This window comes from Salvelinus alpinus, chromosome 19 (genome assembly GCF_045679555.1).
Source record: "Salvelinus alpinus chromosome 19, SLU_Salpinus.1, whole genome shotgun sequence".
Taxonomy (NCBI): Eukaryota; Metazoa; Chordata; class Actinopteri; order Salmoniformes; family Salmonidae; genus Salvelinus; species Salvelinus alpinus.
Genome location: NC_092104.1, coordinates 45,278,012 through 45,297,852, shown reverse-complemented (window position 1 = coordinate 45,297,852; position 19,841 = coordinate 45,278,012). Strand labels below are relative to the sequence as shown.

Here is a 19,841-nt window from a genome sequence, read left to right as displayed (position 1 = left end):
TATGGCCAATATACCACGGCTAAGGGCTGTGTCCAGGTACTCCGCGTTGCGTCGTACAAGGAACAGCCCTTGGTCGTGGTACAGTGCCTTCGGAAAGTATTCAGACCCCCCTTTACTTTTTCCACATTTTGTTACGTTACAGCCTTATTCTAAAATTGATTAAATGAAAACATTTCCTCAACATTCTCCCCACAATACCCTATAATGACAAAGCAAAAACAGGTTAAGACATTTTTCACCTAAAAAAAAAACATTTATGGATATATATACCTTATTTACATAAGTATTCAGACCTTTTGCTATGAGACTCAACATTGAGCTCATGTGCACCCTGTTTCCATTGATCATCCTTGAGATGTTTCTACAACTTGATTGGAGTCCACCTGTGGTAAATTCAATTAATTGGACATGTTTTGGAAAGGCAAACACCTGTCAATATAAGGTCCCACAGTTGAGTGCATTTCAGAGCAAAAACCAAGCCATGAGGTCGAAGGAATTGTACGCACTGCTCCGAGACAAGATTGTGTCGAGACACAGATCTGGGGAAGGGTACCGAAACATTTCTGCAGCATTGAAGGTCCCCAAGAACTCAGTGGCCTCCATCATTCTTAAATGGAAGAAATTGGTAACCACCAAGACTCTCCTAGAGCTGGCAGCCCGGCCAAACTGAACAATCGGGGGAGAAGGGCCTTGGTCAGGGAGGTGACCAAGAACCCTATGGTCACTCTGACAGAGCTCCAGAGTTCCTCTGTGGAGATGGGAGAACCTTCCAGAAGGACAACCATCTCTGCAGCACTCCACCAATCAGGCCTTTATGGTAGAGTGGCCAGACGGAAGCCACTCCTCAGTAAAAGGCACCTGACAGACAGCTTGGAGTTTACCAAAAGGCACCTAAAGACTCTCAGACTATGAGAAGCAAGATTCTCTGGTCTGATGAAACCAAGATTGAACTCTTTGGCCTAAATGCCAAGCGTCACGTCTGAAGGAAACCTGGCACCATCCATACGGTGAAGCATGGTGGTGGCAGCATCATGCTGTGGGGATGTTTTTCAGCGGCAGGGACTGGGAGACTAGTCAGGATCGAGGGAAAGACCATCTCTGCAGCAACCATCTCTGCAGCACTCCACTAATCAGGCCTTTATGGTAGAGTGGCCAGACGGAAGCCACTCCTCAGTAAAAGGCACATGACAGCCCACTTGGAGTTTGCCAAAAGGCACGTTGGATGAACTTTTTAATGTTTTGCGAAGACCTTTGCTGTGATGGCCGAGAACATCCTGACAAAGATGGAGTTTTTTTGTTTATTTTTCTCGGGTTGTGAGGTGGACGGAATACTCTCCTCAAGTGGAGCCGTGATAGCTTACGGCACTATCCGGCCTGCTAGATACAGAAAATTATCAGGTACTTCTGTAGGCCTACATAGAATTAATGTTTTTATGTTTCGTGTTTATCAAGCATTTTTTTCACATGAACACGCTAATGCTGAGGCACTGGAAAATATATAAAAGTGACAAAATTATTGATTAACTGATAGACTTATGTGTGCAATGCTCCTCCTCATAGGGAACCATAATGTGGTCCTCTGTTTCCTTTTCATGGCTGGACCTCCTTTATGTTGCTCCACTTGAAGCACTAATTGTTTCAAAAGAAAAACAATGTAAATAATCACAAATGGAATTCTTAAAACACCATAACTTTTTCAACAACAATTCAAAGGGTTGTTCATTGAAAACTAGTACAAAGTTTGATATGTTTCATAGTGTGGAGCAAGATAACAAATAGGCCTACCTTTAACAATACTTAGTAATGAAACTTAAACCAGAAACATTTCTGGTGTACCTTGAGGTTGATTCTGTGAGTGGAGATCTTTGATAGAAATCTGAACCTCCCGTTGCCTTGTTTCACTGCCTGTGGAGACGTGGAATCACTCCAGGCCTGCTCCTCAGACCCAGTGGCTATGACAAATGCCTCTCTGTCAAGGATGTTGTCAGCCATTTTAACTGTAAGAACTTCAGCTGGGAAAGTCACTTTTCCACGGTGTTCAGCCTCCATTGTGGGACTAGAGATCCCAGATACATTTTCTGTCACTGACAGGTCGCCCTTGTGAACAGATCACGGTATTATTGTAAATCTGAGAGAAACTGCCAGACACCAGAGAGCTACTACCATCAAGAACAGTCACTTGAGAAGTAGTGAAACTTGAGCTACAGCGGCTTGATGCTCTGGATGGAAAATCATGAAGATCTCTGCTCGTGGTGGCCAAAAGTTGAGAGTAAATTCCCTCAGCATATTCTGTGACCTTTTAGCAAGCCTAAGCACCACGGGTAGAGATTTCACTTTTGTAAAAACTGATTTTGCGATACACTTCATATGGCTCACAAAGGAATACATAATGTCAGAGGCTTCAGAACCCACATGAACTGTCATTGGCTAAACTAGGATATTAATTGCATGAATGAAAGCCACCTGCCCTTTGATTGTGTGACTTTTAAGTGATTTTGATTGAAATACTGAATCTGCATAAGAAACGGCACACTAATCATACTAAACAGAGTAACATCAAGTCAAAGCAGCCCATTATTTAGCAAATGCATAGACAGATAAACTCAAACCTAGCAAATAACCCAAACGACCAGAAAACCAATCTTACCTTCCCAGACTTCTCCTTCTTCTCTTCTTTTAGCTGAGCAACTGGCACTTTTTCCTTTACCTTCTTCTCCATCCGTTTCTCCTGGTGACTATCTTCCAAGTCCTGTTATAATCAAGTGCTGTTACAATCATCATAGCCTATACCAAAGGAGGCTTTTTACAGTGTTTGTAGACATTGTAGACCATTTTTGTTGAAAACACAAACTCCAAGCTGCCAAAATAGACCTACCTTCTTTTTCGTCTGACATTAAATCACGTTTATAAAACGAAACCAACAAGTGCAGATGTGTGCTAGTGCTAGTCCAGCTAAACATGTACTGTATATACCGTGGACACAGCACAGGGTCTGAACGGCAGAAACCAAAGTAGCCTAAGGATAAACCCATAAACCCATGTTGACCTTGACATCATAATGATTGATGTCATTGATGTCATAGTGGACAATAGTGGCCCTTGACAGGAACTTGCATGCATGCAACCATGTCCCATTAAATTAGCCTAATAATGTTGTAATAATTCAGCCTGTTGTAGGCATAGGCTCAATAACTGGTTCTACACAGTTAGGCCTATGTGACAATATTTCCTTCATCACTCGCAAGTCAACCTATTCTTAAAAGTTAAACTTGGTCATTGATTTAAAAAAAGACTTCTGCTATTCCTCACTCACCATTTTGTACATTCTGTCTTCATCCATGTTCATGCACTATTTTGAAGACTTGTGTGGTGACTTTGTCACAGGACTATGCTTAAAAGTTAGATGCAACAACAAATAGCCGCGATCAGAGATTCAGCACCATTCTACCGGACAGCGACTGAATCAGAATCTGACTTTCAGCACCACAGTGCAGAGGACAGCGACCCTCTCAAGCGCAGTCCAATTCCTGTTACAGCAACAAACAAAAAAGTGTGGTGGGGCTACCGTGACCTTTGGCTGAAATAAGCATTGTAGCTTTAAGACGAATGTGGGCAAAAAAAACAAGGACATGTGCCGCCCATAGTAGGCTACTAAATGTGTAAATTCTTATTCTAGGGCTATCTTTTACGAATATACAATAAATGGTAACGTGGGTAGGCTAACTTACTGGGTAACATGGGTTGTAGGCGATTCCATAGCAAGACTAACCTACCAAGATATCAATGCACAGTTCAGTCATAAGCTAACCAAATTGGTATAGTTGTATTCAGGGGTGGAAATTGGAAGAAATCACTCCTGAAACCCTCAAATGTAAAATCCATGAATTCAACATAAAAAAATGATTTACATTCAAAAAATGTAAACAATTATTCCACTCTTAGAATCTCCAACTTCCTGTGGTTGGATGTATTAGAACAGGTAGTGATCAGGTACCCCCAGGGGTACGCTCAATGCTGTCGGGGGTACGCCAAATAAAAATGTGATTATTTTATTGTAAAACATTTTGTTCTTCACATTTTCAAACAGTCCATTTATATTTTTCAACTGGCAGATACATTTGGGTGAGTTTTTTTTCTCGCCCGAGTAGCCTCGTTTCACTGCCAAATTTTTTTTTTAACCATCTAGTGTTAAGTGAAATAACAACACAATGTCAAATACAGGTAGCCTATTCAAATAATTAACATCCAATCACATTAACCGTTACTCTCTCTCGAGGGAAACTTTCACTCTTGCGCAGACATTTAGAAACGAAACATGACCATTTGAAAAATAAGCCACAGGAGTTTTTTCAGCGTGAATAAAGACGACTTTCAAGTAGTAAGACATGTATAAAAGCAACAGATACCATTAATAAGAAGGGGCTAGAAGCGTCTTATATGGTGAGCTACCGAGTGGCTAGGACAGGCAAGCCCCATACTATTGTGGAGGATGTAATTCTTCCTGCAGCCGTGGATATGACTGGGACAATGCTGTGGGAAAAGGCCAAAAAAACTATACAGACAATGCCTTCATCAAACAACACTGTTTCACGACGCATCAATGACATGGCAGGAGATGTTTTGAAACAATTACTGCTTCGCATACAAGCCAGTGAATTCTATGCATTACAGCTGGATGAGTCAACAGATGTGGCGGGCCTGGCACGGCTCCTGGTATATGTCCGTTATGTTTATGAGGGGTCAATTAAGGAAGACATCCTCTTCTGGAAACCACTGGAAACCAGGACAACATGAGAGGATCTTTTTTAAGTACTGGACAGCTTTGTGACATCAAATGGACTTTGGTGGTCAAGATGTGTTGGTATTGTACTGATGGCGCAATGGCAGGGAGACATAGTGGAGTGGTAACGCGCGTGCAAGCAGTTGCTCCCGACGCCACTTGGGTACACTGCAGCATCCACCGAGAGGCTCTTGCTGCCAAGGGAATGCCTGACAGCTTGAAATACATTTTGGACACTACAGTGAAAATGATTAACCTTGTTAAAGCAAGGCCCTTGAACTCTCGTGTATTTTCTGCATTATGCAATGATATGGGCAGCGACCATGTAACAGTTTTACAACATACAGAAGTGCGCTGCTTATCCAGGAGCAAAGTATTGACATGTTTTTTTTTAATTGAGAGAGGAGCTTAAAGTTTTCTTTACTGACCAACATTTTCACTTGTCTAACCGCTTGCATGATGACGAGTTTCTCACACGACTGGCCTATCTGGGTGATATTTTTTCTCGCCTGAATGATCTGAATCTAGGATTACAGGGACTCTCCGCAACTATATTCAATGTGCGGGACAAAATTGAGGCTTTGATTAAGAAGTTGGAGTTCTTTTCTGTCTGCATTAACAAGGACAACACACAGGTCTTTCCATCATTTTATGATTTTTTGTGTGCAAATTAACTCAAGCTTACGGACAATGTCAAATGTGATATAGCGAAGCACCTGAGTGAGCTGGGTGCGCAATTACACAGGTACTTTCCTCGAAACAAACAACACAAACAACTGGATTCGTTATCCCTTTCAAGCCCTGCCTCCAGTCCACTTGCTGATTTCTGAACAAGAGAGCGTCATCGAAATTGCAACAAGCGGTTCTGTGAAAATTTAATTTAATCAGAAGCCACTGCCAGATTTATTGATAGGACTGTACTCAGAGTATCCTGCCTTGGCAAATCGTGCTGTTAAGACACTGATGCCCTTTGCAACCACATACCTATGTGAGAGTGGATTCTCAGCCCCCACTAGCATGAAAACTAAATACAGGCACAGAATGTGTGTGGGAAATGATTTAAGACTGAGACTCTCTCCAATACAACCCAACATGCAGAGTTATGTGCATCCTCTGAAGCACACCCTTCTCATTAACTTGTGGTGAGTTATTCACAATTTTTGTTGAACAAATAAGGTTTTATATGTAAGATGGCTAAATAAAGAGCAAAATTGATTATTATTATATTATTATTTGTGACCTGGTCCTATAAGTGCTATTTGTCACTTCCCACAAGCCGGGTTGTGACAAAAACTCACTCATTCTTATGTTTAATAAATATATCGTATAGTGTGTGTGTGGCAGGCTTACAAAAAACAACATTTGAGAGTGTGCTGACCCTGGTGCTAGAGGGGGTACGCAGCTGGAGGTTGAATGTTTGAATTGGTACAGGACTATAAAAAGTTTGGGAACCACTGTATTAGATTATGATGGAAAGTACAAAGCCAAACTTTTCCTTGTCATATTACTGTAATACATCACATTTAACATTTTAACATTTAAGTCATTTAGCAGACGCTCTTATCCAGAGCGTCAGAGCGACTTACATCAGAGCAGAGGAGGCTGGTGGGTGGAGATATGTTTGATACCATTCCATATATTCCATTCCAGCCATTACAATGAGGTTGTCCTCCTATAGCTCCTCCCACCAGCCTCCTCTGTATCAGTGTTTGTGTTGGGGGGCACAGAGTTACAGTATTAAGATCGAGGATTGAGATGTATGACCGTTTCTTTTATAGCTCTCTGCCTCCCTCCAGTGGTTAAAATAATAATTTAGATTACTTGTAGTTTTTCATGTTGTCTGTCTGTAATGTTTGTAATGACTTGGTGCTGCCTATCTTGGCCAGGACGCTCTTGAAAAAGAAATTTAAAATCTCAATGAGCCCTTCCTGGTTAAATAAAGGTTAAATTAAATAAATAAAAATACATGATACCAGAGATGGTTTAGAGCAGGGGTATTCAACTCTAACCAGCAGGATCCGGACCTTGTAGGGTTTCTGTATCAAAGTCACTCATCGCAAATACCCTCATTACTAACCAGACAGTCTCAGAAAAAGTGGATGAAATACAAATACATTAAAAGGGATCAGAGGTCGGAAAACTTGGCCAGTAATTTAGCTAGCTACAAACGATCTCTCTACTCGCATAGAATGGCTATGTTCAAGCAAAGTTTGTGGAACAAATGCAGTGTAAAATGCTCACAAAATAAAAACAACCAACTTTGAAGGATGTCTAGTCACATGTTTATTAATCACAATATTTGAGTCATATTTGCCTCAGTGGTAAATACATCTGTTGTTAGTATATATTGTTTTCAAATCGCCTGTTAAAGTGATTTAAAACTAAACATTTTATGATGTACAAGTAAAAAAGATGTGCACTATTTTTTTGGGGGGGGGGGGTCACAAATCAGTGCACCCACCACAACTTAAAATTCTCGTTTGAGTGTTGTGTGACACACCATAATTGCTTTCCAGTTCCTTGTTGCTGGATGGTACTAGATCTGCAATCTCTAGTGTCCTTTAAACTCCATCAGCCTTCCTTGTGAATCTCAGATAGGTTGTCAATGGACTGCAGCAGTTGAGACACTAGACAAAGACTCTCTGCACTTGTAAGTAATTGCCTGTGGACAGAATCAAACCGATAGCCTGAACTTGGAGCAAATACCACAATGTTTAATTCGGGGTTATGTAGAAAACACTATGAACTGAAATTGCACATTACCCAATACCCACACAATCATTATGAGGGACTGTTTTTATCCCACCTGTATGTAGATGACACTATGGGAGAGAACTCACTTGATGGAAGTCTCTGCATTGAGTGCTGCTTTGTTGAGGTACTCTGAGGCCACTTGCGCATTATGTTTCATTGTATTTAAGGCAGCTGTCTCTCCGGCTCGAAGTCTCTCATTCTCATACCGGTACCCCTCTACTTGGCCCTGCAATATAAAGAGGATCACATTATGCAATCATATGCCACTGAAGCTCATCATCCAGTAACGCCAGCAACACCAGTAAAGGTCAAACCTGTAATTGATGCAGCTCCTGTTTGAGTTTTGATACAATGTTTTCAGCCTTAACTGCTCGTTTCTGTCAAGAGGAAAAAGGTCAAAATAATGAATTAAGACTTCATATCTCAACACACTTCTGTTTAGTAACTAATCATGACATTTGCTTGTAATCTTATTGAGACATATTTCAGATAATCAGTGAACAAAAATTATTCTTCATCTTTGTCAAACGGATGAACTAGGAGAAAGAGGGACAGATGCATACGGTCATTAACTGCAGGTTCTGCTCGACGGAATGAACCATGGTCTCTAAAGCCTGAGCCTCCTTCTCCTCCTGCACTCGTCTCTTGTGCAACTCATCTGTGACGTGTCGAATTCTATGGGGCAGTCAGAGAGACATGATGATGAGCATAGGTTAAACACTCTTTAAATAGCATTAACATACAGTACCAGTCAAAGGTTTGGACACACCTACTCATTCAAGGGTTATTCTTTATTTTTTTACTATTTTCTACATTGTAGAATAAAAGTGAAGACATCAAAACTATGAAATAACACATGGAATTATGTAGTAACCAAAAAAGTGTTAAACAAATCAAAATATGGTTTATATTTTAGATTCTTTAAAGTAGCCACCCTTTGCCTTGACAGCTTTGCACGCTCTTGGCATTCTCTCAACCAGCTTAACCTGGAATGCTTTTCCAACAGTCTTGAAGGAGTTCCCACATATGCTGAGCACTTGTTGGCTGCTTTTCCTTCACTCTGCTGTCCAACTCATCCCAAACCATCTCAATTGGGTGGAGGCCAGGTCATCTGATGCAGCACTCCATCACTCTCCTTATTGGTCAAATAGCCCTTACACAGCCTGGAAGTGTGTTTTGGGTCATTGTCCTGTTGAAAAACAAATGATAGTCCCACTAAGCCCAAACCAGATGAGATGGCGTATCGCTGCAGATTGCTGTGGTAGCCATGCTGGTTAAGTGTGCCTTGAATTCCAAATAAATCACTGACGGTGTCACCAGCAAAGCACCATCACACCTCCTACTCCAGGCTTCATGGTGGGAACCACACATGCAGAGATCATTCGTTCACCTACTCTGCGTCTCACAAAGACAAGGCTGTTGGAACCAAAAATCTAAAAAATATGGACTTATCAGACCAAAGGATAGACTTCCACCGGTCTAATGTCCATTGCTCGTGTTTCTTGGCCCAAGCACGTCTTTTCTTCTTATTGGTGTCCTTTAGTAGTAGTTTCTTTGCAGCAATTCGTTCATGAAGGCTTAATTCACACAGTCCCCTCTGAAGAGTTGATGTTGAGATGTATCTGAAGTTTTTATTTGGGCTGCAATTTCTGAGGCAGGTAACTATAATGAACGTATCCTCTACAGCAGAGGTAACTCTGGGTCTTCCTTTCCTGTGGTGGTCCTCATGAGAGCCAGTTTCATCATAGCACTTGATGGTTTTTGTGACTGAACTTATTTGTGACTGCACTCAGTTATTGAAATGTTCCATATTGACTGACCTTCATGTCTTAAAGTAATAATGGACCGTCGATTCTCTTTGCTTATTTGAGCTGTTTTTGCCATAATATGGACTTGATCTTTTACCAAATAGGGCTATCTTCTGTATACCACCCCTACCATGTCACAACACAACTGATTGGTTCATATGCATTAAGAAAGAAAGAAATTCAACAAATTAACAAGGCACACCTGTTAATTAAAATGCATTCCAGGTGACTACCTCATGAAGCTAGTTGAGAGAATGCCAAGAGCGTACAAAGCTGTCATCAAGGCAAAGGCTAGCTACTTTGAAGAATCTCAAATATAAAATATATTTTGATTTGTTTGACATGATTCCATGTGTTATTTCATAGTTTTGATGTCTTCACTATTATTCTACAATGTAGAAAATAGTACAAGTAAAGAAAGTTCCTGGAATGAGTAGGTGTGTCCAAACTTCTGACTGGTACTGTATGTGTACAGTTGACATCTTAAAAGTACATCTAAAGAGTAATATTTAAAGCATTACTCCCATGCCATAACATAATATAGGCTTTAACACCATCCCTTAAACCCTTCTCATGCACCAGGTAGGTCTGTACTCTGCAGACCATATCAACTGGCAATTCTATCCACCTACCTTCGATCATCATACTCAGACTTTTTCACAAGATCTTTAATGTGCTTCCTGAGCTGCGCATTTTCCTCCCTCAGCTTAAAAAGAGAAACAGAAATAATCAAAATAAAGGACTTGTGACTAATACCATTGTGATATCCAATCACACGTGTGCATCTGTAAGCAAAGCCTTGAGAGAGGAAAATGACCTTTTGTTGATCCCTACTGCCATTCTCGGTACTACTCTTCTTGGTCTTGTAGGTGAGCTCTGCCATTGATGTCTCGTCATCTCCCTCATAATTCACTGGGGCCCGTCTGGACTGGTGGGCCTCTGGTGAGAATTCTTCATCCACCTGCCATAGGGAGGATGAAGTCTCCTCTTCTTCCTCTGTGCACAGGGAGGACTGACCAGAGTATGTGCTGCTGTCTGCTGCTGCTGCAGTGCCACACAGTCCAAATGCATGTGCCTCCTCGATGGCTGATGGCTGGTAACTCCCAGCCCAGTCCTCCTTAGTGTCATTTTCCAGAAACTGAGGAAACGGTGTGTGGTCCATGTAAAACTGACCCTGGAAGTCTTGATCGAAGCTCTTCGGGGCAGTATATTCCCCCTCTGCCAGGAATGTGCTCCCATATGCCTTCTACAACACAAGAAGCAGCAGTAAGGTAAGTCACATTCACAGCAAAATTCCACCAAAAGTAATATTCTTCACAGTCTGACCAGGCCTTGTATATTATGCTGTGACTTTTTCCAAGGACCTAACATGCATTTGGATCTATGCATTTCATGCATAGGCTTTGTAACAGTTTATCTCTGGGGTTTAATGTAAGACTGGTTCATTTGAAATGTTCAGCACCTTTCGCGTTGAGTAATTCTTCTCATCTGGATCCCCTTTCATATCTGGGTACTGGTTTTTACTGCGGATGAACTCTTTGAAGGAGAAAGGATTCATCTCCTCTCCATCTTCTCTGACTTCATCTATGAAATAAGACATGTCGGTAAATATTTGGATGATAGTTATTTTCAAACGGTCTGGCTGCCATTATTGGAGAAATACAAGAGTTGGACTTTGTTGTGGATGTGTAGTGGCCAATACCCCGTCCTACTCCAGCAACAAGTGCCATGGGATTTGTAAATCCAGATTGTCTCACTAAAGGACAGCACTGTGCCAGGGCAGGGTGCCTGGGTCATGGAGTTCTTAGACCAGAGGTAAGAGTGCCTCACTAATGGCCCTCCAACACCATGCCAGCAGAAATAACTCTGATCCTGGTACCAACCATGCCAAACCCAGCACTAGACACTTGTAACACAAATTAATGCACCATCACTTGCTGATCACTCTTCGATGGTGCTGAACAGATGTGCCCCTGTCTCAGGTAGATGAGATGTGTGTTATTGCATCCAATGATGTGAATATCAAGTAGCCTCTGTCTATGGTTGCATGCATCATCTCATTTGAATATTGGATCAGCTAGATATAGCTAGTTTAGAACCTACAACTGAATATTGGACAGATGGATTTGCTATGGAAGTAACAACTTACCAACTGCGATTATATTATTTTTTTCAGAGGTTTTATGCTTTGCCATGTTGACGATTATCCAGTCAATCGGTGATGGTATGAGCGGTTGTCAGCTAACTTCAGTGGCTAACGCGTAGTTAGCTAGCTAACACAGACAGTTTACGTTACCTAGCTAGCTAGCTAGCTGAAAACATAAGCGTGTGCATTGATTATTAACTATCGAAATAATGTACTAGCAAATTACTGGATGTAGACAAAATGACTTGTCATACGAAAGATAATTGATCAAAATGACATATTTTAGATGTGGTTGTTGTTAGTCAGCTGTGTGCGTCGATTCGTCAAAGGCTAGCTAGCTGCTGAAAATCACGTGGACAATCCTAAACTTGTCACTGGCTACGATTCAGATGACGTTTTATGGAAAATAAACAACATTTCCCAGGAGTCGATCCGATTTCCCGGCAAATTTTACACGTGCCGCGATTCATTCGAAATCCCAGTAAGTGTAAACGTGTATTTTATTAAATTGTCATTCTCACACATGTTTAAAAATATTGCCATGTTCAGTTGCACACGTCAGAGCCGGCGAGTCGTCACATTTATTCGGTTAGCAAACAACCACTTAATTTCGCTGTCGTGCTAGCTAGACTAGCTAGCTAACTACAACAACGGAAATGATTAGGGCACTTGTGGAACTGATTTAGATTTGCTTTATTTGTGCTTGGTGAGGATAAAAAATACAGTTAACTTGCATGACAGGTTAGTCAATAACACTACGCACTGTTGGCAAGAAACGATACACGTATTTGTAAATAGATGGAGCATGTTGAAGGACTTACACACAGCTAGCTAACGTTAGGTAGCCAGAAGATTCCGACCCTACCTTTATGCTTGTTTACACTGAGCTGCACTACTGGGGTTGGAACGCCATCATGGTTATGAATAAGACACCACAGAGCTGGTGCGAGATATTTTCAGAAAATGTATTTCAATGCAGGGGTTGGATATGCCAATGTACTTCCAATTGGACCTTTATCCAAACTGATACTTAGAGAAGATTGAAATACTGCTAGTTTTTCTGGAAAACTGTCCTTTATCATCTTCAAGCCAGCTAACAGTAGCCACAGCAGCCATTATGGAATGGCATGTCACGTTGAACAACAAAGGAGCTGATTGGCTGACACTGCCATTACAAGATGGCTGTGGTGGCTACTAGCTGGCATGAGGACGAAAAGGACATTTTTTTCCGTAAAACTAGAAGTATCTATCTGGGGCGGCAGGTAGCCTAGTGGTTAGAGCGTTGGACTAGTAACCGAAAGGTTGCAAGTTCAAATCCCCGAGCTGACAAGGTATCATCTGTCGTTCTGCCCCTGAACAAGGGGCCGTTATTGAAAATAAGAATTTGTTCTTAACTGACTTGCCTAGTTAAATAAAGGTCAAATATATATATATATATATTCTCAATGTATCAGTTTGGATAAAGGTCAAATTTGGAGGGCAGTTGCATAGGGTTAGAATCTTCTGGCTAGCTACAAGAGTTGCCAAGATTATGGATTTTCCAGACTCAGTGTATGATGTTCATGGGCAGATTCTCCAATGCAAGTTATACATGAGGACTTTGCTTAGTTTACGGACATGGGGAACATTGTTTTGGAAAATTGAAAGATGTCATGATAACCTGAATGATGTGTTATTTACTTTAATAGACTCAGACTGAGGAGAAATATTGACCATGTCCCAGGAGAAGCCAGATGCTGGCAGCCAGACACAGTCACAGCCTCAGACTCAATCCCAAACTCAGTCCCAGAGTGGCTCCAGCTCCTCCTCTGGGTCAGGCACTGTCAGCTCAGTGGACACCATCCCTGTTAGGGACCTTGGCTCCATACCAGAGGAGCCTGAGCCACAGCCCTGGGGTCGCCTGCTGCCTATGCAGAGAGGCTTCAGAGCCCACGGTGAGTGCAACCACAAGACATGCCCCGGTTTTCTGGGTAGATAGGATACCTTCAGTTTGGGCTGTGACAGTCATGGAATTTTGGATGACAGATATTGGTCACCATTTTAATCGTTTGAATAGCCAAAAGAATAGACGCGCATTTTCTCCTCTGCTCTGCTCCTGACTGTATGTGCTGCTGCAGCAGTAGGGATGGGGGCGTTGCCCAAGAAAACCGAAGACTGTTTGTTACAACACCGTGCTGTTTCAGCCATAGATATCCATTCTAATTCCTAATTCTATGGTTTCAGCAAGGAGCAACTAGGTTTGATGACGTTGTAGAGTCCATGTTACAGCAGAAACGGACTCGGCTGGCAATTTTTTTAAAAAGCCATTATGACTGTTCTTTTATTTTCATGAAGGTCTTCATCCATAACCGTCGGTTATACAGTAATTGTGCCAGCCCTACCTTCAGGCATCGCTATGGAATTGTAACGCGATATGTGATGGCTCCATATCTATCTGGCGTTATGGCTTCGCTTCTGGAAAACGCTGCCACACATTTTTCAACTAACCTGGTCTTGGAGATACTTTCTTCGTTTTGATTCAGAAGAAAAGTGTATCTTATAAATGTCTGTGTCTAGTTACAGGCGGTTCTACAAAAAAACAACAGAAAATTCTGGAAGCTGTAAAAATCCATGTTTTTGTACTGTGCGAGAAGGTTCCTTGCCATCTTAGCTGCTGCACATCTAGCATCTAGCATTAGAACCGCTAGTCGGTTCTATGCGGCCACGTGTAGAAGTAGATGACAGCGCGTCACACAGTGCAGCCAAAACAAAGATCTACACACATGCCATTTTTCACTCCATGCAAAACATGGATTTAATATCTTTCTGAATTTTCTATGGTTTTTGAAGAACCACTTGCAACTGGACACGGACATTTCTAAGATACACTTTTCTTCTAAATCGATGACTAAGAAAGTATCACCAAGACTAGGTAAAAAAACATGTAGCAGTGTTTTCTATTAGCTAAGCTGTAAACCCAGATATGGAGCCATCACATGTCGCGTTACAATTCCGTTGCTACTTTAGGCAGTGAATACAGGGGCACGTTTAGTTATTAAACATTTTGCTACAGTTTGTACTGAACGACACGTTTTCCCACCACAGTGCGCACCATTCCTCAACATTCTTTGATGTATATTTGATCCCGTTTGGGTGTGGCGGAGTGGGACCTGATCAATATGGGTGTGACCATTTCAAATTGCATACTGCTGCAGCAGCACAATGTACAAAATCGCCCTCTGAGCCACCATAATCAGTAATCAAAATGTTCTTCAACTGGTCATCCAGAACAGCACTGTTTCCATTCAATTGAACAACGTTGTGTCCTGCTGAACGCGGTCCATGTGGAAACTGTGTGTGTCTGTGTGCAGTTTGTGTGAGATTCTTTGTATTTCTCAACTAGCAGCATTAGCATCTGTGTATTCTCTTCTCTATTGAAGTGATAGTGTTTAGTTTGACTTTTTTTCAGACTGTGTTGAGGACGACACTTGGTTTGGCCGGGACAGTAAATGTAACTATTGCTTTGATGACCCCATACTGAAGAAATCGATCAGATTTGCTACATACAGCAAAAAACACTTCCGTATCTTCAGAGTAGGTCTATTCATTTGACAAAATTATGTATTTCATATTTTGTTTACAGAAGAAAATTGTTTTGTTCACAATGTTCGCTCAGTAATGACGGTCAGATCGTTACCTTGCAGGAGCAGAACATTGTCTATGTCTTTGACAACAGTGGCAATGGCACGTTTGTTGACGGTAAAGTTCTTGGAAAAGGAAAAACTCTGCCTCTAGCAAACAATGCAGTGCTGTCCCTAGCTGAGGAACGCCATAAAGGTAACCTTGTTACAGAGTTTTATTTTCAAGTCATTTCTGTTTAGGTCACTGATACTCAAAAGTCTAGCATTCCACTATATTCCCTGTCGCTCTCAACATTAAGTATACTGCATCATTCCCTTATTGGTGATGCCGGTTTTAGTTTTTGCATTTATAATCAATGAGATTGATAGTTTCTCCCCTCATTAGTGTTTGTGTTCATTGATCTCATGGCGGATGAACAGTCCAACCTCCCCAAAGAGTTCAGTGAGAAATACCTGATTACCAAAAAGATTGGAGCGTAAGTGAGCATTTTGATTAATTTCAACTTGTGTATTTTACAGAATCCAGATTTTTGTTTTGAATTACAGAGTGACATTCTAGTATGATCAATGTGTGTAAACGTGGCTGATAACGATTTGTTATACCAGTGGTGTGTGCGGGGAAGTGAAGCTGGCCTTTGAGAGGGCCACTTGCAAAAAGGTGGCTGTGAAGACAATCAACAAGAAGGACTTCCCAGCATCTCTCGGCGTAAGTCTTTTCACCATTTTCTTCGTTTTCTAGTTGATGAATACTACTGCAATACAAGTAACTCTTCTTTGTGCAATTATAGACTGCCACACAAAATGCGGAACGAGAGATCCAGATCCTCCAAAAGATAGACCATGTAAGTAAGTATTCATTGTCAATGTTAATAGCCTGTTTATACACTGAGTGTACCAAACATTATGAACACCTGCTCTTTCCATGACTGATCAGGTAAATCCAGGTGAAAGCTATGATCCTTTATTGGTGTCACTTGTTAAATCCACTTCAATCAGTGTAGATGAAGGGGAGGAGACTGGTTAGAGAAGGATTTTTAAGCCTTGATACATGGATTGTGCATGTGTGCCATTCAGAGAATAAATGGGCAAGACAAAATATTTAAGTGCTGTTGACCGGGGTATGGTACTAAGTGTCAAGAACTGCAACGCTGCTGGGTTTTTCACCCTCAACAGTTTCTTGTGTGTATCAAGAATGGTCCACCACCCAAGGACATCCAGCCAACTTGATACAACTGTGGGACGCATTGGAGTCAACATGGGCCAGCATCCCTGTGGAACGACATCTTGTAGAGTCCATGCCCTGACGAATTGAGGCTGTTCTGAGGGCAAAAGGGGGGAGTGCAACTCAATATTAGGAAGGTCTTCATAATGGTTTTTACACTCAGTGTACATCTAGAATGTATTATGCTGTAATGACTGCCAAGGAAAGGAGCCTAGTAAAGCAATGGTTATTTTCATGTCCAACCATGTTTTTTTTTTCTGGGGTAGTCAAATACCATAGAAGTAGTCATTTTCAACTTGTGTTTTCTACTGGACAAAGTCAGTCATAACACTTTTTAAAATATTTTTTATTCAACCACTTTGTATCAAAAACACCTGTAGTATTTGCCTGCAATTTTTCTGTGTAACTTTTTCCTTCTGTCTTTTCCAGCCATGTCTGATCAAAACAGAAGACTTCTTCCAAACAGACGACTCATACTACATTGTTTTAGAGCTGTGAGTTTAGTATTTAATTCAAGCAGACACTTTTTATTTTTATCAATGACAAACCAGTATTACATTGCATGTAATATTTTCTGTAGCCCACCTCAGAAGTACAATTTTCACAAGCATCGTATTTCCTTTCCCCTTTGATTTATTCTGTTTCAACTGACCGCATGTATGTGTTTCAGCATGGAGGGTGGAGAACTCTTTGACAGGGTCAAAAGCAAGAACCAGATAGAGGAGTCAATTGCCAAGCTTTATTTTTACCAGATGTTGAAAGCAGTAGAGGTGGGTGGATTGATGTATTTTTCCATTTGAATTTCTAGAAGAGTGGTAGGCTTTATTAAATAGGCTCTGCTGTGATGTCAAAATACGCCATACCTATCTTGTTTTATACTGGAGATAGTTACTGTCGCTTTAGTAGTTTTACACTGCTTCCTTATGCTGTTTTATTTCACATTCCTTCCACTAGTATCTTCACAACAATGGCATCATCCACAGAGACCTCAAACCTGAAAATGTGCTGCTTTCGTCTCAGGATGATGTTTGTGTCATCAAGGTAAGATTTGTCAAGTCATCATGTGGGTAATTTTTCCACAATAATTGAACATGGTAGATGAAGAGTAAGTGAGGGTAGATAAAGTTATCCACCTGAAAACTCATTGTCTTCCTGAAGTGGTGGGGGACTGAAAGCTTGGTTGAAGAGTGACAGGCCTCTCTATGTGACAGATCACAGACTTTAATCAGTCCAAGATACTGGAGGAGTCTGCCCTGATGAGGACCCTTTGTGGAACACCCACATACCTTGCACCTGAGGTGTTCACCGACGCAGTCACCGTGGGCTACAGCAGAGCCGTAGACGCCTGGAGTTTAGGGGTCGTCCTGTTTGTGTGGTAGGGATCCAGACTCCTGATGACAGGGTAACATAAACGACAGTGCTGCGTGCTCTGACTAGTAGGAAGTGGCATGTAACTTGTTTCTGCCAACATTGAAAGGGAATTGTAATGCAATTATTTCAATTCATTTGCAAATAACTTGGGCCTAGATTACTTTTCAACAGCACGCAAGGTTTTCCTGTTCACAGATTCGCATAATTTATTAAACTGGAGCTTACTTCTTGTCTCCCTCACAGCTTGGCAGGCTATCCCCCGTTCCACCCTAATGCACAAACTGGTTTGTCAGTCAGGGATCAGATCACGCAGGGAATTTATACATTTATTCCATCCAAATGGGACGGCATCTCGGATGATGGTAAGAGACTACTGTCAATCCTGTTTGTCTCTGTCATGTGTGTTAGAGCACATATACATTCGAAAACAGATCCTTCCTGTCTCAGGTTGGGAAAGAACTCTGGGTACTTTACTACAGTCGTATTGATCATTCAGTAAATGCTGTCCAATAGTTATTTTACTTATCCAATCATGTCTAGCTAAAGACGTCGTGAAGAGGCTGCTTGTAGTGGACCCCAATGCCCGCCTCACCATTGAGGAGGCTTTACACCATCCCTGGCTGATGGTAAGAGCTTTATTGCCGTCTCTCATTGCCTGGCCCTAGTGCCATCAAGGCGGGTACGTTTACTGGAAGGAGGGGTATTTGGGGCTAGGCAGTGTTGTAAGTGGCAACTGTGAATAATCTCTGGTCCCATCAATCTCCGTCTCAGGATGAGGCCATGAAGGAGACTGCTGAATGCATCATGTACCCCAAGGACTCTGGAGATGCCACAGCAGCTGATGCCACAGTAGTGAGAAACAATGTCATTCTACTACAGCAGTGTTTCCTACCCCTCTCCTGGGGGGACCACTAGACGGTTCATATTTTTGTTGTAGCCTTGCACCGACACACCTGATTTAACAAAGGTCTTGGTGATTAGTGTAGGGCTAGAACGCACACACACACACAGAGGGGTGTTGCTCACAAAATTGAACTGTCTCTTGTTACTTTAGGCTTCAACTACAAAGAGGTCAAGAGAAGATGATGACGAGCAGCAGCCGGCAAAGAGGAGACCAGGCCCATCCACAGAGGCAACATGAGTCACATTTCATCCTCATCACCACATTGGAGACTCCCCCCAGGTAGTTTTCCACCGGAAATTAGGGCCCCTGGAAATCTACCAGTATATTGTGTTTTCACACTTCTATAGCTACATTTCCATTAACTTGTCCAATGATTTTAGACATTTAAAACGTTCGAATAGAAAAATAGATGCGACAATTGCCTGCTGCGGTGCGTTTCCATTTAACTCTCTTGTTGATAGAAACAGCTATATGTAATGGTCCCATACTTTTTTTTGCTTTTTTGTTGTTTATAATAAAGATTAGGTGGTTGAAGTGTTTCCATCAATAAATTGGCCACAGCCTGTATGCCCTCCCACCTATCTGTTTTATGTCTCAGGTAGCCCGCAAAAGCCAGCACAGATAGAATGCAAGAATTACCATATTTTAATAATTCTCATGTGCCAACATATCGCCATGGTGAAACTTGCATCCAGCCAACCAGAATAGCAAGGCGAAGCAATTCAGGCTTTCCTGAAAGTACAGACAATTGTCCTGCAAAGAAACATTATTTTTATGGTTGAAAAATAGATTGAGCAAGCAGTAAGAATTTAGAATTAAATGTGGAGCTTCCAAATTCGGCAATCCATTTCCATTACATCATGGTGCAATCATCTGAAATGCACTTGATTAACGTTACTATATACTGATCGCAAATATAAACGCAACCATTTTATTTTACTGAGTTTAGAGTTCATATAAGGAAATCAGTCAATTGAAATAAGAGGCTCTAATCTATGGATTTCACATGACTGGGAATAGATATGCATCTGTTGGTCACAGATACCTTTAGAAATATGGGCCTCAGGACCTCGTCAGTGTCTCTGTGCATTCAAATTGCTATCAATACAATTTTATTTTGTTGTCCGTAGCTTATGCCTGCACATACCATAACCCCACCGCCACCATGGGGCACTGTTCACAACCGTTCGCCCATACACGTGGTCTGCGGTTGTGAGGCCGGTTGGACGTACTGCT

General features: G+C 41.6%; 2 protein-coding genes across 4 annotated transcripts; one reads left to right on the top strand and one right to left on the bottom strand.

Moving 5' to 3' along the window:
- Nucleotides 1–7,039: 7,039 nt before the first annotated feature.
- On the bottom strand, nt 7,040–11,858 carry LOC139545710 (endosome-associated-trafficking regulator 1-like). Its single transcript, XM_071353768.1, has 8 exons — nt 11,492–11,858; nt 10,805–10,926; nt 10,160–10,588; nt 9,975–10,048; nt 8,098–8,209; nt 7,849–7,911; nt 7,621–7,760; nt 7,040–7,442 (listed from the first exon to the last, which is right to left on the bottom strand). The coding sequence occupies exons 1-8, from the start codon at nt 11,535–11,537 to the stop codon at nt 7,352–7,354; spliced, it is 1,077 nt and encodes a 358-aa protein (XP_071209869.1). The 5' UTR covers nt 11,538–11,858; the 3' UTR covers nt 7,040–7,351.
- Nucleotides 11,843–19,182, top strand: chek2 (checkpoint kinase 2). 3 transcript variants are annotated; one of them, XM_071353764.1, is made up of 15 exons: nt 11,843–11,969; nt 13,177–13,422; nt 14,937–15,061; nt 15,172–15,304; nt 15,494–15,584; nt 15,715–15,814; nt 15,897–15,950; nt 16,760–16,824; nt 17,001–17,100; nt 17,285–17,371; nt 17,542–17,705; nt 17,945–18,063; nt 18,242–18,327; nt 18,473–18,553; nt 18,756–19,182. In XM_071353764.1, the coding sequence occupies exons 2-15, from the start codon at nt 13,203–13,205 to the stop codon at nt 18,840–18,842; spliced, it is 1,512 nt and encodes a 503-aa protein (XP_071209865.1). In that variant the 5' UTR covers nt 11,843–11,969; nt 13,177–13,202; the 3' UTR covers nt 18,843–19,182. The 3 variants fall into 3 exon arrangements, with proteins under 3 accessions (XP_071209865.1, XP_071209866.1, XP_071209867.1); XM_071353765.1 differs by lacking the exon at nt 11,843–11,969 and adding an exon at nt 12,105–12,229; XM_071353766.1 differs by lacking the exon at nt 11,843–11,969 and adding an exon at nt 12,698–12,819.
- Nucleotides 19,183–19,841: the final 659 nt, after the last annotated feature.

Bases quoted from the DNA above. Each gene is read 5' to 3' on its own strand.
- LOC139545710 (XM_071353768.1), bottom strand. From the start codon at position 11,537: ATGGCAAAGCATAAAACCTCTGAAAAAAATAATATAATCGCAGTTG. The intron at 7,912-8,097 runs GTATGCATCTGT...TCCTCTTGACAG, and splicing joins AGAACCTGCAGTTAATGACC to AAACGAGCAGTTAAGGCTGA. The intron at 7,761-7,848 runs GTTTGACCTTTA...TTTATATTGCAG, and splicing joins AGGAGCTGCATCAATTACAG to GGCCAAGTAGAGGGGTACCG.
- chek2 (XM_071353764.1), top strand. From the start codon at position 13,203: ATGTCCCAGGAGAAGCCAGATGCTGGCAGCCAGACACAGTCACAGCCT. The intron at 13,423-14,936 runs GTGAGTGCAACC...ACTTTTTTTCAG, and splicing joins GAGAGGCTTCAGAGCCCACG to ACTGTGTTGAGGACGACACT. The intron at 18,554-18,755 runs GTGAGAAACAAT...TTGTTACTTTAG, and splicing joins CAGCAGCTGATGCCACAGTA to GCTTCAACTACAAAGAGGTC.